The sequence below is a fragment of the Dendropsophus ebraccatus genome, chromosome 12, assembly GCF_027789765.1.
Source record: "Dendropsophus ebraccatus isolate aDenEbr1 chromosome 12, aDenEbr1.pat, whole genome shotgun sequence".
Lineage (NCBI taxonomy): Eukaryota > Metazoa > Chordata > Amphibia > Anura > Hylidae > Dendropsophus > Dendropsophus ebraccatus.
The window spans coordinates 16,758,251-16,780,424 of record NC_091465.1 but is presented as its reverse complement, the minus strand read 5'-3'; the positions used below and the strand labels follow the sequence as shown (position 1 = coordinate 16,780,424).

General features: G+C 50.6%; 1 protein-coding gene across 15 annotated transcripts in view; it reads left to right on the top strand.

The window, feature by feature from the left end:
- Positions 1-22,174, top strand: part of ARHGAP32 (Rho GTPase activating protein 32) — a 216,154-nt gene that overhangs the window by 111,376 nt on the left and 82,604 nt on the right. For 4 of the 15 annotated variants that reach the window (XM_069949100.1, XM_069949102.1, XM_069949101.1 and 1 more), the window contains exon 1: positions 17,555-17,788. The exons of 6 other annotated variants lie outside the window; for them this stretch is intronic. In XM_069949100.1, the coding sequence (XP_069805201.1) occupies positions 17,631-17,788 (158 nt within the window). In that variant the 5' untranslated portion in view covers positions 17,555-17,630. Of the gene's footprint in view, positions 1-4,851; positions 5,004-17,554; positions 17,789-22,174 lie in introns of those variants that run through there. 5 more of the 15 variants (XM_069949106.1, XM_069949103.1, XM_069949105.1 and 2 more) reach the window with 2 other exon arrangements.

Genomic DNA, 22,174 nt, shown 5'->3' with positions numbered 1-22,174 from the left:
TCTCTGGCCCCCCCTGTAACTTACCTGTACCACAGCTCTCCTGCCCCCTGTAACTTATCTGAACCTTATCTCTCCTGCCACCTGTAACTTACCAGCCCTCATGTCTCTTATCTTTCACCTGTACCACAGCTCTCCTTCTTCTCATCACTCACTTGTACCACAGCTCTCCTTCTTCTCGTCACTTACCTGTACCACAGCTCTCCTTCTTCTCATCACTCACCTGTACCACAGCTCTCCTTCTTCTCATCGCTCACCTGTACCACAGCTCTCCTTCTTCTCATCACTCACCTGTACCACAGCTCTCCTTCTTCTCATCGCTCACCTGTACCACAGCTCTCCTTCTTCTCATCACTCACCTGTACCACAGCTCTCCTTCTTCTCATCACTCACCTGTACCACAGCTCTCCTTCTTCTCATCACTCACCTGTACCACAGCTCTCCTTCTTCTCATCGCTCACCTGTACCACAGCTCTCCTTCTTCTCATCACTCACCTGTACCACAGCTCTCCTTCTTCTCATCACTCACTTGTACCACAGCTCTCCTTCTTCTCGTCAATCACCTGTACCACAGCTCTCCTTCTTCTCATCACTCACCTGTACCACAGCTCTCCTGCCCCCTGTAACTTACCAGCCTTTGTCTCTTTTCTCTCACCTGTACCACAGCTCTCCTTCTTCTCATCACTCACCTGTACCACAGCTCTCCTTCTCATCACTCACCTGTACCACAGCTCTCCTTCTCATCACTCACCTGTGCCTCAGCTCTCCGGCCCCCCTGTACCTTACCTGTACCACAGCTCTCCTGCCCCCTGTAACTTACCAGCCCTCATGTCTCTTATCTCTCACCTGTACCACAGCTCTCCTTTTTCTCGTCACTCACCTGTACCACAACTCTCCTGCGCCATCACTAACCTGTACTTCAGCTCTCCTGTGGAGATGAGGGATGAATGAATTTGTGTTCATGGAACTTTGGTCACTTTCCGAAACATCTTCATTATGGACTATCCAACCAGGTGGAGGGACCACAAGGACCAGACTGGTCATGTACAGCAGACACTTACCCCTAAAACGATAATGCTCATCTCCCTCCACTAAATATCAGTCAAGTTCTCGTCTGTTGTTTCCTTGGTATATTACTGTGTGCGGTAATCTGCATGGCTGCTATTTAATCTCTAGTGGCGGTTGGGGGGGGGTATACAGGTCTATAAAGTGGGAGCCTAGGAGTGCGGTTATCTGTGAGGACTGTCCTCCGTCTGGGAGTGCGGTTATCTGTGAGGATAGTCCTCCACCTGGTAGTGCAAGGGTCATCTATGAGGACAGTCCTCCATCTGGGAGTGTGGTGATCCAGGAGTCTCCTTTCTTCAGGGCTGTGATGTGGCCCTGACACTTGTGGAGACTGTTTGCTCTCAGTGAATAGAAGCCATTGTGGCGTGTAACGCTCTTGTCTGCAGCACGTGACCTGGAAAATCTGCTCGATTACATGTCATTACGGAGGTGAAACCAGGGCAGAGGCTCTGCCGGGAAGATGAGGGGATCCTTGGGACGACGTAGGAGCCTGGGGCCACACTAGAACATCACATCCTATTTACTGTAATACAGGAATATAACATTGGGAGAGACCACATCAGATGCAGTGTAATGAAACGTTATGAACCTTTGTTTTTTATCCCTCACGATTTTCAGGATATATTTTATCTGACAATGAATTGAAACTTTCTTGTTTCTATCGAGATGATGAAAACGTCTTCTGACCTAATCCTGATCACGCAGGGGCAGAAGATGACGCTTCTAGTATAGAAGACTGCATTGTGCATATGGGATCGGCTATTGCTTTCTGTTGTCAGTCAGAAGCTTTCTGTGTTGGTGCACAGAGCTCATTGTAAGGTGCTCTTTGTGTCCCTAACCCATACTGACTGTATTTCACAGTGCATATTGTCAGCGCCCTGCGTTCACGCATTGTTTCTCTCCATTAGGCACGGTCCATTCACTTGTCACTGCATAGGTTTTAAGTTACTCCCAGGAACCTGTTGTCATTGTATTGACTTTCTACAAAAAAAAAACCCCAAACACTTTTCACAACATGTAGGTGCGGCCCTTTTCCTCGGGGCCCCACATTCCTCAAAATAATTTACTTACCTGCTGACGAAACAAGTTTTATGGCTTCTCTACACTAGGAAATCGGGATTCACACAAGTATATTTGTTGGGCCAAATAATACCAATATGGCTGCCCTGAGACGGATCAGCAAAAGGACTGGACACATTTAGATCTACATTTTGCACAGGGGTTGTAATATCCAAGATATGCATGTAAAGCATAGACCAGTCACGAAGTCCTTGGAGAATAATTAAGGCTAGATTCACACGTAACGCACCTGCAGCAGATACGTTACATGTGAATCTAGCCTAACAGCATTTTCTATTGCGAATAGTCAGGTAGTCACAGGCAGGGGCCACATGTAACTGTAGCAGCAGGTAGTCACCCCAAGAGTGTTGCAGTACACTCACACATTGCAGTTTTTTGGTGCAGTAAAGAATCATTGAAGATTTGCTGTAAAATTGCGTAAGGTTTTCATGTGTGTGTTTTGATTTGTTATAGCCTGCACCACAACCATGCAGCCACCAGGAGTCAAGTGGGCGGCTTCCTGGGATTATATAGAGCAGTGGGGGAGGGAGAAGTGGGACAGACATGTGTATATGGTAGAGTGGTTTAATAGTTGCACGGCACTCACACCTGAGGGTTTCTTGCTGTTGTGAACAAACTTTGGCTGCCCAGGCATCATGGGAATTGGAGTTTTGCAACAGCTGGAGATCCCTGTTGTAGACAGTCCTGAGTGAAAGGGGAGGACAGAGACTGTGCAAAAAATGTGTTTGGGCCCCCATAACCTATTAGCTTCTCCACCTTTCTGCCTTAAAGGCAACACATATGTACGCCCGGGTATCCGGTACATGTGTCCTTGTTTCTCGGGAGGGCCCTACAGCACAGATGCCAGGGCCCACTAGAGGATTGTACTGTAGTCTGTGTAGGCCCCAGTGTGGGACTGGGGTACCTGTGGCCCACCAATAGAACTGATCATGGGGGGCACCCAAATAAGAAGCAACATGCTGACCTGGTCCCATCCTGTACTGATGTATCATCTGTGACTACAGCTCTCAGAATGCCTTACACTTATGAAGTTCTCAGAGAATGCTGGGAGTTGTAGTTTCCGAGGGGACAACCCCTTGAGTTGTCTATTCATTTGTACTTCAAATCCCAGCACACCCTGAGGACTGCAGTAAATGCTGGGAGTTGTAGTGCCTGCAGCTGTTGTACTTGGAGGGTCCTAGGTACATTATACACTGGAGGCTTCAGTGGGGGATCAGTGTGTGGAAGTGACCCCAGAACAGCACTAATAGGGGATAGAACAAATGGGCCCTTAACCCTTAGAGGACCGGGCCAATTTCAGTTTTTGCGTTTTCACTTTTTCCTCCTTGTTCTTAAAAGGCCATAGCACTTGCATTTTTTCACCTAGAAACCCACATAAGCCCTTATTTTTACGCCACTAATTGTACTTTGCAATGACAGGCTGAATTTTTGCATAAAGTAAACAATAAAAAAATTAAGGGTAGCTTCACACGGGCGGGCTCGCAGCGAGATTCTCGCTGCGAGCCCGGCAGGTCCTGGCAGTTCCCATAAACTACATACTTGCTGCGGACCGCAGCGAGTATGTAATTGTACCGCGCTTAACTCCTTCTACTCCCGCCCGGCTCCCCCGCTGTAAGCAGCATACATTACCTGTCCTTGCTGCTCGGGTCCGGCGTCCTGCTCTCCCGTCCGGCCAATTAGTGTGTTGCCCAGCCGCAGCCACTGATTGGCCGGACGGGAGAGCAGGACGCCGGACCCGAGCAGCAAGGACAGGTAATGTATGCTGCTTACAGCGGGGGAGCCGGCGGGAGTAGAAGGAGTTAAGCGCGGTACAATTACATACTCGCTGCGGTCCGCAGCAAGTATGTAGTTTATGGAAACTGACAGGACCTGCCGGGCTCGCAGCGAGAATCTCGCTGCGAGCCCGCCCGTGTGAAGCTACCCTAAATGTGTGGTGGAATTAAAACACAAAAACAAAAACCCACATTTTTTTTATTTAGGGTGTGTGTGTGTGTTTGTTTTTACACCGTTCGCCCTGGGGTAAAACTGTCTTCTTATATATGTTACTCAAGTCGACGATATGTAACTTGTATAACTTTTATTTTATTTGATGTCTTTTAAAAAATTCAAACCATTTTTAAGAAATATATGTTCCTTAAAATCGCTCTATTACCATGGTTATAATGCTTTTATCCTTTGCTCTATGGGGCTGTGTGAGGTGTCATTTAAAATTTTTTTTTTTAAACCTTGTTTTTATTGAAAAATTTTCAACAGCATCCAAAGGGAAGGGGTACAGAAAGGAAAGGGGAAGGTCAAAGGTAATATAGGAGTACGATCCAATGAGCATATTGTCAACAAAGTGAGGTGTCATTTTTTGCGCCATGATGTGTTCTTTCTATCGGTACATTGATTGCACATATGCGATTTTTAGATCGCTTTTTATTACAATTTCTGGATTTGATGCGACCAAAAATGCGCAATTTTGCACTTTGGGATTATCTTACGCTTACGTCGTTTACCGTGCGAGATCAGGATCGAAATAAATTAATAGTTTGGGCAATTACGCACGCGGCAATGCAAAACATGTTTATTTATTTTTATTTATAAATGGGAAAAGGGGGGTGATTTAAACTTTTATTAGGGGAGTTTTTTTTATTATTATTATTATTATTATTATTATTATTATTATTATTATTATTATTAATAATAAAATATTTTTTGTTTATACAGATATACTAGAAGCCCCCCTGGGGGACTTCTTGTATAGCCACAATGATCTCTCATAGAGATCTATGCAGCCGAAACCAATAGAATGCCGAGCCGGGATCAGCGCCATTACCCGGCCCCCCTCTGAACTACCCTAGCGATGCCAGGACGTACAGGTACGCCCTGGGTTGTCTAGGGGTTAATCACTGTTGGGACACAGGTGGGATACATGTACTGTATGTGGCTGCACAGGTGGGATACATGTACTGTATGTGGCTGCACAGGTGGGATACATGTACTGTATGTGGCTGCTTAGGGGGAGATGAAAGAGAAAAAGAACCATGCTGCAGGGGGGAGGGGGCCCAGTTATTGGAATAAAAAGTCATAAACTTACAATCAAACATAGAGAGGGGGTGGGGGCTCTGTGCTTTCTCTTACACAGTCCACCCTCTATCTTACAACTTCCAGCAGCCTGACACTAACAATAAGCACTCACTGTCAGAGCTGCTGCTGCTACTGCTCCTCTTCACAGTCTAGTCCCTGGCATCCCTAACCCTGCAGGATCCCTCCAGCCCCTGTAACCACATGCTCCTCTCCTTCTCACACAAGGTATGCTGGACAGTGGAGTACAGGAGGGGGAGGGGCTGTGAGCAGGAGGAGAGAGGAAAACTAGCCCCAGCCGGCCACAGCATCCAGTGACTAAGTGGGCCCACACTTCAGGTGCTGATACCACCTGGAGGGCCCACTACAGACATGTGACATGCTGAGCTGACACTTGAGAGTCTGAGCCTTACGGGCCCCTCTGTTGGCCTGGGCCCCTGTGCAGTTGATATGTCTGCCACTGGTTAAACTGTCTGAACTTCAGCCTGATGCATTTTACCTGCATTGATAAATTGTAACAAACCATCAGGACAGGAGTCAGCCATGTTATCTGGGGGCTGCGTGAAGAGGCAGAGGAGGCTAATTGACAGGGTGCTGTGTGTGTGCATATATATATATATATATATATATATATATATATATATATATATATATATATACACAATCAGTGTTTCCGCTCATCTTCACCGCATTGAGGAAGAGCAGATTGTGGATAAATATAGAATGGTATCTTATGTGACGCACGCTTGGAGTGTGAGCAGTGCTGGGTCGTCCTGCTGAGATCTGTCACTATACGCCGTACACACTCGTCTCCGTTATAATGATCCTCTCTACACTTGACAGAAAGGATGCCAGATCTGGAACTGAATTCTGCTCCTCCTGCTGCTTGTTATATCCTGCTGTGCACAGAAGGGGACATGCACCTGCTGTAACGTGTGCTCCTGGTGGTACTCTCATGAGCCGGACGACCGGTGGACCCTAACCTTAAAGGGGTTATCCAGTGCTACAAAAAAATGGCCACTTTTCCCCCTACTGTTGTCTCCAGTTCAGGTGCAGTTTGCAATTAAGCTCCATTTACTTCAATGGAACTGAGTTTCAAAACCCCACCCAAACTGGAGACAACAGTAGGGGGAAAGTGGTCATGTTTTTGTAGCGCTGGATAACCCCTTTAAAGCATGAGGCCTCATTTCCCCAGGAAATAGGGTTCCTTCATACTGCTCTTTGGGCTCAGACTTTGAGAGATAGAACCTCAGTCTACAGTGAGGCGTCCATAACGAGAGAAAAAGCACTCGTCTACAGGCTTTTTGACCTCTAATATAGTAGAACACGGGACTCCTCAGCTGCTGCTGAACTTCTTTTTAGGAAGGAAGCTTTATGTCAGGGAACGGGAACCTTCTGCCCTCAGCTGTCCATGCATGATGGGAATTGTTGTTTTGTAAAAGCTGGAGGGCCGAAGGTTCCCATGGCTGCTTTGTCTTGGTCTCACTGGATAACTCGACGTAACTTCTATTTCTTAAAATGAGGTTGGTCAGATGGGAGATGTGTATTTTATTGCCTACCACAATGCCCGACTCATGTGTACTTACCTCCTCCATTCTCCTCTTCAGTCACTTATATGTGTCCTGTGGTCACATCAAGGGTGTAACCTGCCCCCAGCTTTCAGCTCTGGTAAAATAAAAGAGGAGCTGTGATTGGTTGCTTTGGGCAGTTTACACCAATTTACACCCTTTGATAAATCTGGGCCATTGTCTCTGTTTTTCTGAATGCAGAGTAGGAGGAGTCATTGGACATGTGATCAGCCCTGCTGATGAGGTCATAGACTAATCTACTAGATGTGACGTGTACAAGTCTCATCCTAGTGTCCCTACAACACTGTACAGTGCCTGGAGTGATATAAGAGATGAGAGTGTGAGCTCCTCGGGTCACTTATGATGGGAGTAATACATTGTGTTTGAGATACTAAGATTGGATTGTGAGCTTCTGGGGTCGGTTATGATGGGAGTGATACACTGAAGACATGATGGTTACACAGTAAATGGGACATAAATAATATATGTTGGGGATCCCCTCCATGTAGTAGACTTCATAGACTTGTGTGACATTTCTCCTCCTCTTTTGGCCGTGCTCCTGCACCTGTTGCGATCTCTTCCCCTCGGTTCTCATTGTGTCGCCGTCTCGCTGGGTTTACGGGAGCCCACACAGATATTGACATTGTCATAGTAACGGGTTGGATGGCGCTGGAGGCGCGCCAGGGCTGGCGGTTAATGAGAGCCTGGACGTGGGCGTCTTGTGCGGTGGGGGGGGGGGGGTTGATGCATTCACGGATGAATCAGCAGCCTCGTATCTTTGGGAGGATTTCTGCAGCTGCTTTCTCGCCTTCTTCATCTTCCTTCCCTTTTTTTTTTTTCCTCCCTCACTCATTAAATCAGTTTCAGGTTGTAATGAAAAGCAGAAACGTTTTAGCCTTGGTGTTACTATAGAGTGTACGGCTGTGGTGGCGGCTGTGACGTGGGCAGCAATATTGTCTGCCTTCAGTATGGCGCCACTAGGCTTCCATGCAAGGATATCCGCACTGCATTAGCAGTTTATTATGTATGCAGAGCTTGGGGCTAGCAGTGAGACGCTGAATAGGAATGCCATTATGTGATGTCCGCTGTTCACTGCCAGCTACAGACGTGTTTCCAGATATAACCCCCCTCCCAAATCCCTCATCCTTACTCTGCTCTTTTACTAGGCAGATGCCTATATACATGTAGTAGGGGAGGAGATCTGGGTTAGAGCGCTTGTCTCAAGCACTACCCTCTCCCATATACCTGATACCAGGGGAAGGGAACCTTGACTCCACTGTCGCAAAACTACAACTCCTATCATGCCTGGACAGCCAAAGCTTTAGCTGAAGAGCCAAGGTTGCCTACCCCTACACTATACATTTCTCCACTGGAATTATATGGACACTTGGTGCAAACAAGAATAATGCAATAATGCTCTTACATAGGGGCTCAACACACTTGGTTACAGTCACTGGGTGTAGTGGTTACAGTCTCCAGTAGAGGTCCACAGTTACTTGTCTTGTGAAGAACAGTAGATTGGTTGCAGATACTTGTACCGTCTTTTTAGGGCCTATAGGAGAGTTTGTGTGTTAAGATGGCAGATCACTTTTGACTAAGGGCTAATGCACGCGTGTGCAAAAACTCGTGTGTGCACGGACGGTGTCCTGCGGAGTGTACCTGCTCCCAGCATGATTAATTATGATGTTGGGAGCTCCGATACTGTTTGAAAGGTCATGCTAGTGTACTGACACTTCTTAAGGTGCCAAAAAGACAGGGCTAGGCCAGTTTCACATTGCAGGATGACAGCCCAGATAGAGGGATCCTGGCACCATCAATTAACACCGGAACGCCGCAGTGGTGGTTCACGAACGTCAACTCTATGTGACTTTGTGGGTACAATGGCATAAGCAAATACAACATAAGCAATATGCTTTCAGCATTAGTACAAAAGTACATTATAATGTAAAGTAACATCACAACTTAGTGAGAGGGGTATAAGTGCTTGCAGGTCACTGCCCTTAGGGTACTATAACACGAAACCATTTTTCAACGTTCAACAATAAACAATTTCAATCCACCGCTATGGCAAACGACCTGAAATTGTTCACCCAATTACACGGAAAGATGATCGTTACTTATGATCGTTCTTGCAGTCATCTTGTCGTCGCTATTGCGAACGACATCTTATGTCATGCTAACGATAAAAATAGGTCCAAACTCTATCGAACGACTAATGATTTCATGTTGGTGGTTTAATTGTCTGCTATTACACTAAACGCTTATCGTTCTAACGATTTTTACACACTGCCTGACAAGGGCGCTCTGGAGCTGACCAGCAGCGATTACAAACAACCTGGCCTGGGCCTTCCAAAGGAACTAGTTATCTGTGTATTACAGTTACACAGCTGGTTGTATAATGTCCTATGATCACCTCGCCCGCTGTCCTACATGTCCCAGGCTGCCCGCTGCACCCTGCCGGGCAGAAAACAATTGCCATTACACTTAATAGAAGTAAATTAGTCTGAAGATGAGTCTGTGAAGGTGTAATTTGTACAGAGCGGGCCGCTCCCTGTCAGTGCTGATTGCAGCCTGCCTGCATCATCCAAGACCAGAGCCGGGATCCACCGAGTTCCTGTGACCACACATGTCCCTGGGACAATCCCTCAATCCTCTCCCTCCGTGTGACTGTAGACCAACAGGCACATATAGATTACATACCAACTCTGCTTCATGTGACCATAGAAACAACAGGTACATATAGATCACATACCACCTCTGCTACCTGTGACACCAGACCAACTGTTACTGGAGAGACTTACATCTCCTATGCTATACACAGATATAACTAGCTTGGGAAGACTTTCTTCAAGATTTTGAGGTGTTAGTTGGAATTTTTGCCCATTCCTGCAGAGGAGCATACAGTATGTTAGGCCAGGCACTGGTGTTGGGGGGGGGGGGGGGGGGGGGGGTTGGATGGGGTTGAGGTTAGGACTATGTGTGACTGAGAAGTTCTTCTACAGTGGACTCTCCCTCCATGACTTTATGGACTGGGGCACAGTCATACTGAAACAGAAAAGGGCCAAACCCAGACTGCTCCCACACTGTTGGAAGTGACAGTTTTCCATAATATCTTGGTGTGCAAAAGCATTTCTCCTCACTTGAACCAGGGAGCCTAGGCCGGCCTCCGAAAACCCAAACCCTAACAGTTCAACAGTCTGCTCAACACTTAGGGTATGTGCGCACTACGGAATCCCAGCGGATCACCATCCACGGATTCCGCAGCTCGCGGCCAAGTGCATCTCTGCTGGTCCCATAGGCTTCGTTCTATGGTTTAGCAGATTCCGCTGTCCGCCCGAAGAATGAACCCTATGGGACCAGCGGGTGTTCCGTCAGGATTCTGTAGTGTGCACATACCTTTACAGGGAGTTAAAATCCCACTTTCCTGACCCTTCTCTTTCCCTAAATCATCTACCATGGGATACTGGGGAAGCCATCATAGGCTTTAAATGGTTAGCTGGTTTAGCCGACTTTTGTCCCAAGAGTATGAGGACCTTTAGTGACAAGTGAGCTAAGCCCACTGATTTAAGTTGGACCAACAATAATGTGATTAGGGACCTCCCAAACGATGATGGTAAGGGGAGAAGAGGGTTGGACACAGTGAATTTCAACAGCCTGACCCCCTAACAATGTACAGAAGTGAAATAAAATTGCAGTCATAAAATAGAAATGCATTAGAATTAAAGTTTTAGTATCTGACTCCAATAGGTAAAAGAAAATCTAGGCGATCCCTGTAAAGAGTACCTGTGCATGTCCTCTGTTTCCCTGATCGGTTGTGGTCTGAACACAGTGACTCTCTGACATATTAAAAGTTTTTTTTTTTATTCTTAAAGGGGTTATCCCGTGCTACAAAAACATGGCCACTTTACCCCCTCTCTTGTCTCCAGATTGGGTGGGGTTTCAAACTTAGTTCCATTGAAGTAAATGGAACTTAATTGCAAACCGCACCTGAACTGGAGACAAGAGAGAAGAAAAAAAGGCCATGTTTTTGTCACCGCTGTCACCACTGCATGACAGCAGCATATAACTATCCTTTTCAGCCCCTTCCCTGGTGTCTAGTGGGGGGAGATCCCGTGTACTGAGCCGGCTCGGCATTCCATAGATATGATCTGCAGCAGACCATTGAAATAGAGCACCGATCTGATGGATAGTTGCTCTATTATATACACGGCATTGATCTTAATGGGAGATCAGTGCTGTGTATATAGAAGTCCCCCAGGGGAATCAGTGCTGTGTATATGGAAGTCCCCCAGGGGGCTTCTAATTACTGTTAGTTAAAAAAAAAAAAAAATCCCCTCCCCTAATAAAAGTTTAAATCTTCCCCCTTTTACCATTTTATAAATAAAAATAAATAAATAAACAAACATATTTTGTATCGCCGCGTGCGTAATCGCCCAAACTATTAAATTATAACATTCCTGATCTCACACAGTAAACATCGTAAGCGTAAAAAAATTGCAAAGTGAAAAATTGTGCATTTTGGTTGCATCAAATCCAGAAAAATTGTGATAAAAAGTGATCAAAAAGTCGCATATACACAAGTAAGATACCGATAGAAAGTACATGTAATGGTGCAAAAAATGACACAGACCAAAGGATAAAAGCGCTATAAGCATAGTAATAGAGCGATTTTAAGAAACATTTAGTATTTTTAAAAGGTTTTCATTTTTTAAAAGCTGTCAAATAAAATAAGTCATGCAAGTTGCATATCGTTGTAATCGTATCTACCTGAGCAACATAGATAACGTGTCAGTTTTACCATAGGGTGCATGGCGTAAATACAACCCCCCTAAAGAAATATTGTGTTTTATTTTCAATTTCACTGCACATATAAATTTTTTTCTGGTTTCGCAGCATATTTTATGCAAAAATTAAGTCTGCCATTGCAAAGTTCAATTAATAGGGCAAAAAATATGGGCTCATTTGGGCCTGTAGGTGAAAAAATGCAAATGCTGTGGCCTTTTAAACACGAGGAGATAAAAACTAAAACGCAAATACGAAAATTGGCCCGGTAGGGAAGGGGCTAAGCTCCATTTACTTCAATGGAACTGAGATTCAAACCTCACCCAATATGGAGACAAGAGAGGTGTGAAAGTGGCCATGTTTTTATATGGATAACCCCTTAATGACTGTAGCCATGCACACCTTCAGTATGTGTTAGGTGAATGTCCGATTCTGATGATGACATTGGCCGTGTGCTCAGTGAGATCAGTCACTAGGCCAGTGTCCCCAGGAGATGTCAGGAGGGGATTGTGCTAATCACAGGGCAAGGTGACGCTGAGCCGATTATCCAGGGAACTTCACCTTAAAGGGGACCGTCCCTGGCCATTTTGTATAACTATTGGCTCTGACACGTTAGGTTAATTGACATTGATGTGTTTGAGGTTTTTATTCCATAGCTGAGAGATCATCCAAGAACCAATATTCTCCGAACACTCCAAGAAAGATGGTTACTCCCGCAGCTGGGTTACTGACCATGGAAAGTATTTGCAGAAAGTCTTCAGACCCTTTCACTTTCTCACATTTTGAGGCCTTGTGCTAACCTTTAAAATTACTGAAAGTAATGTGTCCCCATCTTCCTGCCCCCTGTAGTGTGTCCCCCTGCTCCTGCCCCCTGTAGTGTGTCCCCCTGCTCCTGCCCGCTGTAGTGTGTCCCCCTGCTCCTGCCCCCTGTAGTGTGTCCCCCTGCTCCTGCCCCCTATAATGTGTCCCCCTCCTCCTGCCCCCTGTAGTGTGTCCCCCTGCTCCTGCCCGCTGTAGTGTGTCCCCCTGCTCCTGCCCCCTGTAGTGTGTCCCCCTGCTCCTGCCCCCTATAATGTGTCCCCCTCCTCCTGCCCCCTATAATGTGTCCCCCTCCTCCTGCCCCCTGTAGTGTGTCCCCCTGCTCCTGCCCGCTGTAGTGTGTCCCCCTGCTCCTGCCCCCTGTAGTTTGTCCCCATTCTCCTGCCCCCTGTAGTGTGTGCCCCTGCCCCATGTAGTTTGTCCCCCTCCTCCTGCCCCCTGTAGTTTGTCCCCACTCTCCTGCCCCCTGTAGTGTGTCCCCCTCCTCCTGCCCCCTGTAATATGTCCCCCCCCTCCTCTTGACCCCTGTAATGTGTCCCCCCCCCTCCTCCTGACCCCTGTAATGTGTCCCCCCCTCCTCCTGACCCCTGTAATGTGTCCCCTTCCTCCTGCCCCCTGTAATGTGTCCCCCCCTCCTCCTGCCCCCTGTATCCCATACTAACAATGTGACAGCAGAATGGAAGAAATTGTTACTAATTTATCGAAAAGGGAAAACTAAAATCTCCCATTGCAGTCAGTGTTCAGATCAGTTAATCAGCATTAGGGGAAGAAGTCCCTTTGGCAGTGATGCCGGCCCCCCAGTCTTCTCGTCTATGATGCCACAAGGTCTACACATCTGGATTTTGTGATTTTTTTTTTCTCAGTAGGTGCCATCAGTAGATGCCATTGTTAAGGCCCTATTCCACGGAACGATTATCGGCCGTATTTAGCCGATAATCGTCCCGTGGAATAGATGGCAACAATCAGCAGTCATTGTTCATGTTGGCTGATCGTTGCGTCGTTTGTCTCTCAAACATGTTGAAAGACAAACGACTCATACAGCAACGATCTGCTGCCATCGCTCCGTGGAATAGGAGCAACGGCAGCAGACCACTGTTATATGCTATGGGCTGCCCAGATGAGCTAGCGATCACCCAGGCAGCCCCCCGCATGGAATAGCGGCGGGCAACGAGGGGCAAACAAGCGCTAATAGCCCGTGGAATAGGGGCTTTACGTCTCTCTAGAGATGGATCCATCATTGGGCTCAGATCAGGGCTCTGGTGGCTGGGCCACTCAGGGACATTCATGTTCTTGGAGGGAAAAGCTTCTGCCTAATCGGAGGTCCAGAGTGCTCTGGATCAGGCTCCCTGTTCCTGCCAGACACCCCAGGACAATATTCTATGGAGGAGATAGAAAAAGATATCTAGATGGTGTCTGTCCACAAGCCTACTGACTGTTTCCAATAACAACCAGCAAAATAGTGAGTGCAGCTCTGGGGTATAAGGATGTAACTCAGAATCAGTACAGGATAAGTAATGTAATGTATGTACACAGTGACCTCACCAGCAGAATAGTGAGTGCAGCTCTGGAGTATAATAGGGGATCCTTTCCTATGATGAATAGGAGGACACAATGCTAGGGTCTGTCAGGCAGTTTTTCTTGTCTTGGAAAAAGATAAAGACAATGATAAGGTGCCCGGTCACACGGAGCCCCCCCGCCGCTCTCCTCCCCCCACTGTGCTCCGATCCCAGCTGTCTCCTGCAGCCCCCCCCCCCCCCCCCCGTAGTCCCCAGTATTTCTGACCCCCACTCTCTCTCTCCTGTAGCCCCCTTATTCCTGGCCCTCTCTCCCGTAGCCCCCCCCCCCGTATTCCTGGCCCTCTCTCCTGTAGCCCCCCATATTCCTGGCCCTCTCTCCTGTAGCCCCCCATATTCCTGGCCCTCTCTCCTGTAGCCCCCTGTATTCCTGGCCCCCTCTCTCTCCCGTAGCCCCCAGTATTCCTGGCCCCCTCTCTCTCCTGTAGCCCCCATATTCCTGGCCCTCTCTCCCGTAGCCCCCCGTATTCCTGGCCTCCTCTCTCCTGTAGCCCCCGTATTCCTGGCCCTCTCTCCTGTAGCCCCCGTATTCCTGGCCCCCTCTCTCTCCCGTAGCCCCCCGTATTCCTGGCCCCCTCTCTCTCCCGTAGCCCCCCGTATTCCTGGCCCCCTCTCTCTCCCGTAGCCCCCCCCGTATTCCTGGCCCCCTCTCTCTACCGTAGCCCCCCCTATTCCTGGCCTTCTCTCTCGTAGCCTCCCGTACTCCTGGCCCCCTCTCTCTCCCGTAGCCCCCCCCTATTCCTGGCCCCCTCTCTCTCCCGTAGCCCCCCCGTATACCTGGCCCCCTCTCTCTCCCGTAGCCCCCATATTCCTGGCCCCCTCTCACCGTATTCCTGGCCCCCTCGTATTCCTGGCCCCCTCTCTCTCCCTCCCGTAGCCCTGTATTCCTGGCCCCCTCTCTCTCCTGTAGCCCCCCGTATTCCTGGCCCTCTCCTGTAGCCCCCCGTATTCCTGGCCCCCTCTCTCTCTCTCTCCTGTAGCCCCCCGTATTCCTGGCCCCCTCTCTCTACCGTAGCCCCCCGTATTCCTGGCCCTCTCTCCTGTAGCCCCCCGTATTCCTGGCCCTCTCTCCTGTAGCCCCCCGTATTCCTGGCCCTCTCTCCTGTAGCCCCCCGTATTCCTGGCCCCCCCTCTCTCTCCCGTAGCCCCCCGTATTCCTGGCCCTCTTCTGTAGCCCCCCATATTCCTGGCCCCCCCTCTCTCCCGTAGCCCCCCGTAATTCTGGCCCCCTCTCTCTCCCGTAGCCCCTGTATTCCTGGCCCCCTCTCTCTCCCGTAGCCCCCCCTATTCCTGGCCTTCTCTCTCTCTCTCGTAGCCCCCCGTACTCCTGGCCCCCTCTCTCTCCCGTAGCCCCCCCCCCCCCCCTATTCCTGGCCCCCTCTCTCTCCCGTAGCCCCCCGTATACCTGGCCCCCTCTCTCTCCCGTAGCCCCCATATTCCTGGCCCCCTCTCACCGTATTCCTGGCCCCCTCTCTCTCCCGTAGCCCCCCCGTATTCCTGGCCCTCTCTCCTGTAGCCCCCGTATTCCTGGCCCCCTCTCTCTCCCTCCCGTAGCCCCCCGTATTCCTGGCACCCTCTCTCTCTCCCGTAGCCCCCGTATTCCTGGCCCCCTGTCTCTCCTGTAGCCCCCCGTATTCCTGGCCCTCTCTCTCTCCTGTAGCCCCCCGTATTCCTGGCCCCCTCTCTCTCTCCTGTAGCCCCCCGTATTCCTGGCCCCCTCTCTCTACCGTAGCCCCCCGTATTCCTGGCCCTCTCTCCTGTAGCCCCCCGTATTCCTGGCCCTCTCTCCTGTAGCCCCCCGTATTCCTGGCCCTCTCTCCTGTAGCCCCCCGTATTCCTGGCCCCCCCTCTCTCTCCCGTAGCCCCCCGTATTCCTGGCCCTCTTCTGTAGCCCCCCATATTCCTGGCCCTCTCTCCTGTAGCCCCCCGTATTCCTGGCCCTCTCTCCTGTAGCCCCCCGTATTCCTGGCCCCCCCCTCTCTCTCCCGTAGCCCCCCGTATTCCTGGCCCTCTTCTGTAGCCCCCCGTATTCCTGGCCCCCTCTCTCTCCCGTAGCCCCCCATATTCCTGGCCCCCTCTCTCTCTCCCGTAGCCCCCCGTATTCCTGGCCCCCTCTCTCTCCCATAGCCCCCCGTATTCCTGGCCCCCTCTCTCTCCCGTAGCCCCCTGTATTCCTGGCCCTCTCTCTCCTGTAGCCCCCCGTATTCCTGGCCCCCTCTCTCCTGTAGCCCCCCATATTCCTGGCCCCCTCTTTCTTCCGTAGTCCCCCGTATTCCTGGCCCCCTCTCTCTCCCGTAGCCCCCCGTATTCCTGGCCCCCTCTCTCTCCCGTAGCCCCCCTCTCTCTCCCGTAGCCCCCCGTATTCCTGGCCCCCTCTCTCTCCCGTAGCCCCCCTCTCTCTCCCGTATTCCTGGCCCCCTCTCTCTCCCGTAGCCCCCCTCTCTCCCGTATTCCTGGCCCCCTCTCTCTCCCGTAGCCCCCCGTATTCCTGGCCCCCTCTCTCTCCCGTATTCCTGGCCCCCTCTCTCTCCCGTAGCTCCCCGTATTCCTGGCCCCCTCTCTGTCCCGTAGCCCCCCGTATTCCTGGCCCCCTCTCTGTCCCGTAGCCCCCCGTATTCCTGGCCCCCTCTCTGTCCCGTAGCTCCCCGTATTCCTGGCCCCCTCTCTGTCCCGTAGCCCCCCGTATTCCTGGCCCCCTCTCTCTCCTGTAGCCCCCCGTATTCCTGGCCCCCTCTCTCTTCTGTAGCCCCCCGTATTCCTGGCCCCCTCTCTCTACCGTAGCCCCCTGTATTCCTGGCCCCCTCTCTCTCCCGTAGCCCCCTGTATTCCTGGCCCCCTCTCTCTCCCGTAGCCCCCTGTATTCCTGGCCCTCTCTCTCCTGTAGCCCCCCGTATTTCTGGCCCCCTCTCTCCTGTAGCCCCCCATATTCCTGGCCCCCTCTTTCTTCCGTAGTCCCCCTCTCTCTCCCGTAGCCCCCCGTATTCCTGGCCCCCTCTCTCTCCCGTAGCCCCCCTCTCTCTCCCGTAGCCCCCCGTATTCCTGGCCCCCTCTCTCTCCCGTAGCCCCCCGTATTCCTGGCCCCCTCTCTCTCCCGTAGCCCCCCTCTCTCTCCCGTAGCCCCCCCGTATTCCTGGCCCCCTCTCTCTCCCGTATTCCTGGCCCCCTCTCTCTCCCGTAGCCCCCCGTATTCCTGGCCCCCTCTCTCTCCCGTATTCCTGGCCCCCCTCTCTCTCCCGTAGCCCCCCGTATTCCTGGCCCCCTCTCTCTCCCGTAGCCCCCCCGTATTCCTGGCCCCCTCTCTCTCTCCCGTAGCCCCCCCGTATTCCTGGCCCCCTCTCTCTCTCCCGTAGCCCCCCGTATTCCTGGCCCCCTCTCTCTCCCGTAGCCCCCCGTATTCCTGGCCCCCTCTCTGTCCCGTAGCCCCCCCGTATTCCTGGCCCCTCTCCCTGTGTCTGGGCGGGAGGGGTTGGCGCAGGGATCGGTCCGCCTGCCCGGGCTTGCCGTCCTGTGGGCAGGTATGTGAGGGAGCGCGCAGGGTCCCGCCGCCCGGCCGCTGCCTCGTGTGTAGTAGGAGGACAATGTGCCCCGCGGTCCTACCGCCCGCCCCCTGACTTTGCCCTCCCCGCGGCCGCACACACAGCAGCAGCGCTCACACAGCGGACGGGGCTCCCGCACCTGCATGCACCATGGTCGGCCCCGGGGGATAGTGGCCGGCAACATGGAGGGAGGAGGGACCGGAGCCTTCCCAGCGCTCCCCGCTCTCCAGGCAGCCCGGTCCTCGGCGGGCAGGATGGCAGCAGCGGGCGGCGGCAGCGAGGATCTGCAGGAGCTGGAGAGGTGAGTGCCGGGGACAGGGATAGCCGGGCCTGGGAACCGTGTGCGGCGGACACCTGCTCCACAGCTACCGGGACACCCTCCTTCTACCGGTCGCACTGCGGGCTTTGGGGGGGAGTCACCGGGGGCTGTACTGCGGAGTGACCCGGGGGTGATGGGGGCTGTACTGCGGAGTGACCCGGGGGTGATGGGGACTGTAGGGGGCTGTACTGCGGAGTGACCCGGGGGTGATGGGGACTATAGGGGGCTGTACTGCGGAGTGACCCGGGGGTGATGGGGACTATAGGGGGCTGTACTGCGGAGTGACCCGGGGGTGATGGGGACTATAGGGGGCTGTACTGCGGAGTGACCGGGGGGTGATGGAGACTATAGGGGGCTGTACTGCGGAGTGACCCGGGGGTAATGGGGACTATAGGGGGCTGTACTGCGGAGTGACCCGGGGGTGATGGAGACTATAGGGGGCTGTATTGCAGAGTGCCCTGGCAGTGATGAGGACTATAGGGGGCTGTATTGCGGAGTGACCCGGGGGTGATGGGGACTATAGGGGGCTGTACTGCGGAGTGACCCGGGGGTGATGGAGACTATAGGGGGCTGTATTGCAGAGTGCCCTGGCAGTGATGAGGACTATAGGGGGCTGTATTGCGGAGTGCCCTGGGGGTGATGGGGACTATAGGGGGCAATCTGACACAGGGAAGATGGTAAACGTAAGGGGGGCTGTAGTGAGAGAGTCAGACCCAGTGGTGATACTGAATGTAGGGGGGCTTATCTGGGGGAGCCAGACCCATGGTTGATGGTACTGTAGCAGGAGTAATTTGTGTACCTGACCCAGTGATGGTTATGAGTATAGGGGGATAGTGTTAGGGGTATCAGACTAAGCCGTGATGACAGATTTAATGATAAAAGACTGGCGTGATTATTGGAGACGTTGTACCTAGCTGTAGTGAGGGGGGGGTGGGGGGGGTAGGACTAATGGGAGTGTTGTATCCAGGTGTAATAACTAATGCGGCTTTATCAGAGGAGTGTCATACCCATGTGTAATGACAGTAAGGGGGGCAGTTTTGGGGGTGTTGTACCCATGTGTAATGACAGTAAGGGAGTACTTTTGGGGGTGTTGTACCCATGTGTAATGACAGTAAGGGAGTACTTTTGGGGGTGTTGTACCCATGTGTAATGACAGTAAGGGGGGCAGTTTTGGGGGTGTTGTACCCATGTGTAATGACAGTAAGGGGGCAGTTTTGGGGGTGTTGTACCCATGTGTAATGACAGTAAGGGGGGCAGTTTTGGGGGTGTTGTACCCATGTGTAATGACAGTAAGGGAGTACTTTTGGGGGTGTTGTACCCATGTGTAATGACAGTAAGGGGGGCAGTTTTGGGGGTGTTGTACCCATGTGTAATGACAGTAAGGGAGTACTTTTGGGGGTGTTGTACCCATGTGCAATGACAGTAAGGGGGGCAGTTTTGGGGGTGTTGTACCCATGTGTAATGACAGTAAGGGAGTACTTTTGGGGGTGTTGTACCCATGTGTAATGACAGTAAGGGAGTACTTTTGGGGGTGTTGTACCCATGTGTAATGACAGTAAGGGGGGCAGTTTTGGGGGTGTTGTACCCATGTGTAATGACAGTAAGGGGGGCAGTTTTGGGGGTGTTGTACCCATGTGTAATGACAGTAAGGGGAGTACTTTTGGGGGTGTTGTACCCATGTGTAATGACAGTAAGGGAGTACTTTTGGGGGTGTTGTACCCATGTGTAATGACAGTAAGGGGGGCAGTTTTGGGGGTGTTGTACCCATGTGTAATGACAGTAAGGGAGTACTTTTGGGGGTGTTGTACCCATGTGTAATGACAGTAAGGGAGTACTTTTGGGGGTGTTGTACCCATGTGTAATGACAGTAAGGGAGTACTTTTGGGGGTGTTGTACCCATGTGTAATGACAGTAAGGGGGGCAGTTTTGGGGGTGTTGTACCCATGTGTAATGACAGTAAGGGAGTACTTTTGGGGGTGTTGTACCCATGTGTAATGACAGTAAGGGAGTACTTTTGGGGGTGTTGTACCCATGTGTAATGACAGTAAGGGAGTACTTTTGGGGGTTTTGTACCCATGTGTAATGACAGTAAGGGGGCAGATTTGGGGGTGTTGTACCCATGTGTAATGACAGTAAGGGGGCAGTTTTGGGGGTGTTGTACCCATGTGTAATGACAGTAAGGGGGCAGTTTTGGGGATGTTGTACCCATGTGTAATGATTGTGTGTGGCAGGTTTAGTATTGGGGTTTTCATGCCCAGGTAAGTAGGATAAGTGTCTTTTGTTGTGTAAGTACAGTAGCTGGTGAGGAGTGGTATAGACCTGTGTAAGTACAGTAGACGTGAGGAGGGATATAGACCTGTGTAAGTACAGTAGCTAGTGAGGAGGGGTATAGACATGTGTAAGTACAGTAGCTAGTGAGGAGGGGTATAAACCTGTGTAAGTACAGTAGCTGGTGAGGAGGGGTATAGACCTGTGTAAGTACAGTAGCTGGCAAGGAGGGGTATAGACCTGTGTAAGTACAGTAGCTAGTGAGGAGGGGTATAGACCTGTGTAAGTACGGTAGTTGGTGAGGAGGGGTATAGACCTGTGTAAGTACAGTAGCTAGTGAGGAGGGGTATAGACCTGTGTAAGTACGGTAGTTGGTGAGGAGGGGTATAGACCTGTGTAAGTACAGTAGCTGGCGAGACTGGGTATAGACCTGTGTAAGTACGGTAGTTGGTGAGGAGGGGTATAGACCTGTGTAAGTACAGTAGTTGGTGAGGAGGGGTATAGACCTGTGTAAGTACAGTAGCTGGTGAGGAGGGGTATAGACCTGTGTAAGTACAGTAGCTGGCAAGGAGGGGTATAGACCCCTAGTATTTCGGGCCCCTCACTCATCAGTACCTTGTTTGCAGTGTAGAATGGCTGCTGGTCTCCCTCTCTTTGCCGTGCTGGAAATCATTATTGAATGCCCCCACATCAGCTGACAGGAAGATCAGGGATATCTACTGTAAGGTGGTCATGGGTCCCCCCTTTCCTCAGACCCCCCTTGTCTTCAGCTGTTTGTGTTGATGTGTGGCCTTGGCGTGGACTCCTCTCCTGTGGTCCTGACCTGCTTCCTGCTGGATGGAGTCATTGATTGTGACTAATTGCAGATGAGCGGAGTCTCTCATTAGTGAGCACAGGTAACAATGGCGGCTGCATGTCAGCACATGAGGGAGAGCGCTGATCACTGTTGAGACATAGGAGCCTCCCAGCCATGAAAATTCCCTATCCAGTCCTGATCTCTGGCTCTCTTATCATCAGTGTCAGATCATATAGTCTTGTGTCCAAGTATTCCATGACTGGGGTATTTGGAGTCGCAGACATCTTCATGGGTCATGGGGTACAGGAAGTCTAAAAGGGGTTCTCCAGGATTCTCAGAGAACATTGCTCCTTAAAGGGGTTATCCAGCAAAAATCTTACTCTTTCCAATCAACTGGTTTCAGAAAATTAAATAGATTTGTAATTTACTTCTATTTATAAATCTCAAGTCTTCCAGTACTTATCAGCTGCTGCATGTCCTGCATGAAGTGGTGTGTTCTTGCCAGTGTGACACAGTGCTCTCTGCTGCCACCTCTGTTTTCAACAGGAACTGTTTGCTACTGCTCTGGACAGTTGCAGACTGAGGTGGCAGCAGAGAGCACTGTGTCAGATCGGAAAGTATACACCAATTCCTGCAGGTCATACAGCAGCTGATAAGTACTGAAAGACTGGAGATTTTTAAATAGAAGTAAATAACGGATCTATGTAACTTTCTGAAACCAGTTGATTTGAAAGAAAAAGATTTACGCTGTATTTACACCTGTGCTCAGGATGTTAATGGTATTACAACCCTGCTCTATTCCCTCAAGGAGAACTAAGCTGCAGTACCACACACAAACTGAGAACAAAGTAGCGCTTTACTAACCATATTACATCCATGTAAAAAGAAAAAAAAAAAGAGGGCACTCACCAAACTTCTTTTATTTATGGTGCTAGCCTAAAATCCGACTAGACATTGAGGAGCAGGCGGGGGCGCCATACACTTCACTGAAAATGTAGCAGCTGTTTTGTGCACGTGCCTCCTGCACGCCTAGTTGGACTTTAGGGCTAAAAAAAAGTTATGCATAATGGTGAGTGCCCTCTGCTTTTCTTCTTATATGGATGTTTTATTGGGCCATTACTGAGGTTTATGGGAGATGAGTGCCCGTTTGTAACTATACCCTCCTCACTTACGTGGTTGTAGTGCTGATTGCTGTGTACCCAATACATTCATTAACCATATTAAAGCGGCTCTGTACCCACAATCTGATCCCCCCAAACCCCTTGTACCGTCAGATAGCTGTTATTAATCCAAGATCTATCCTG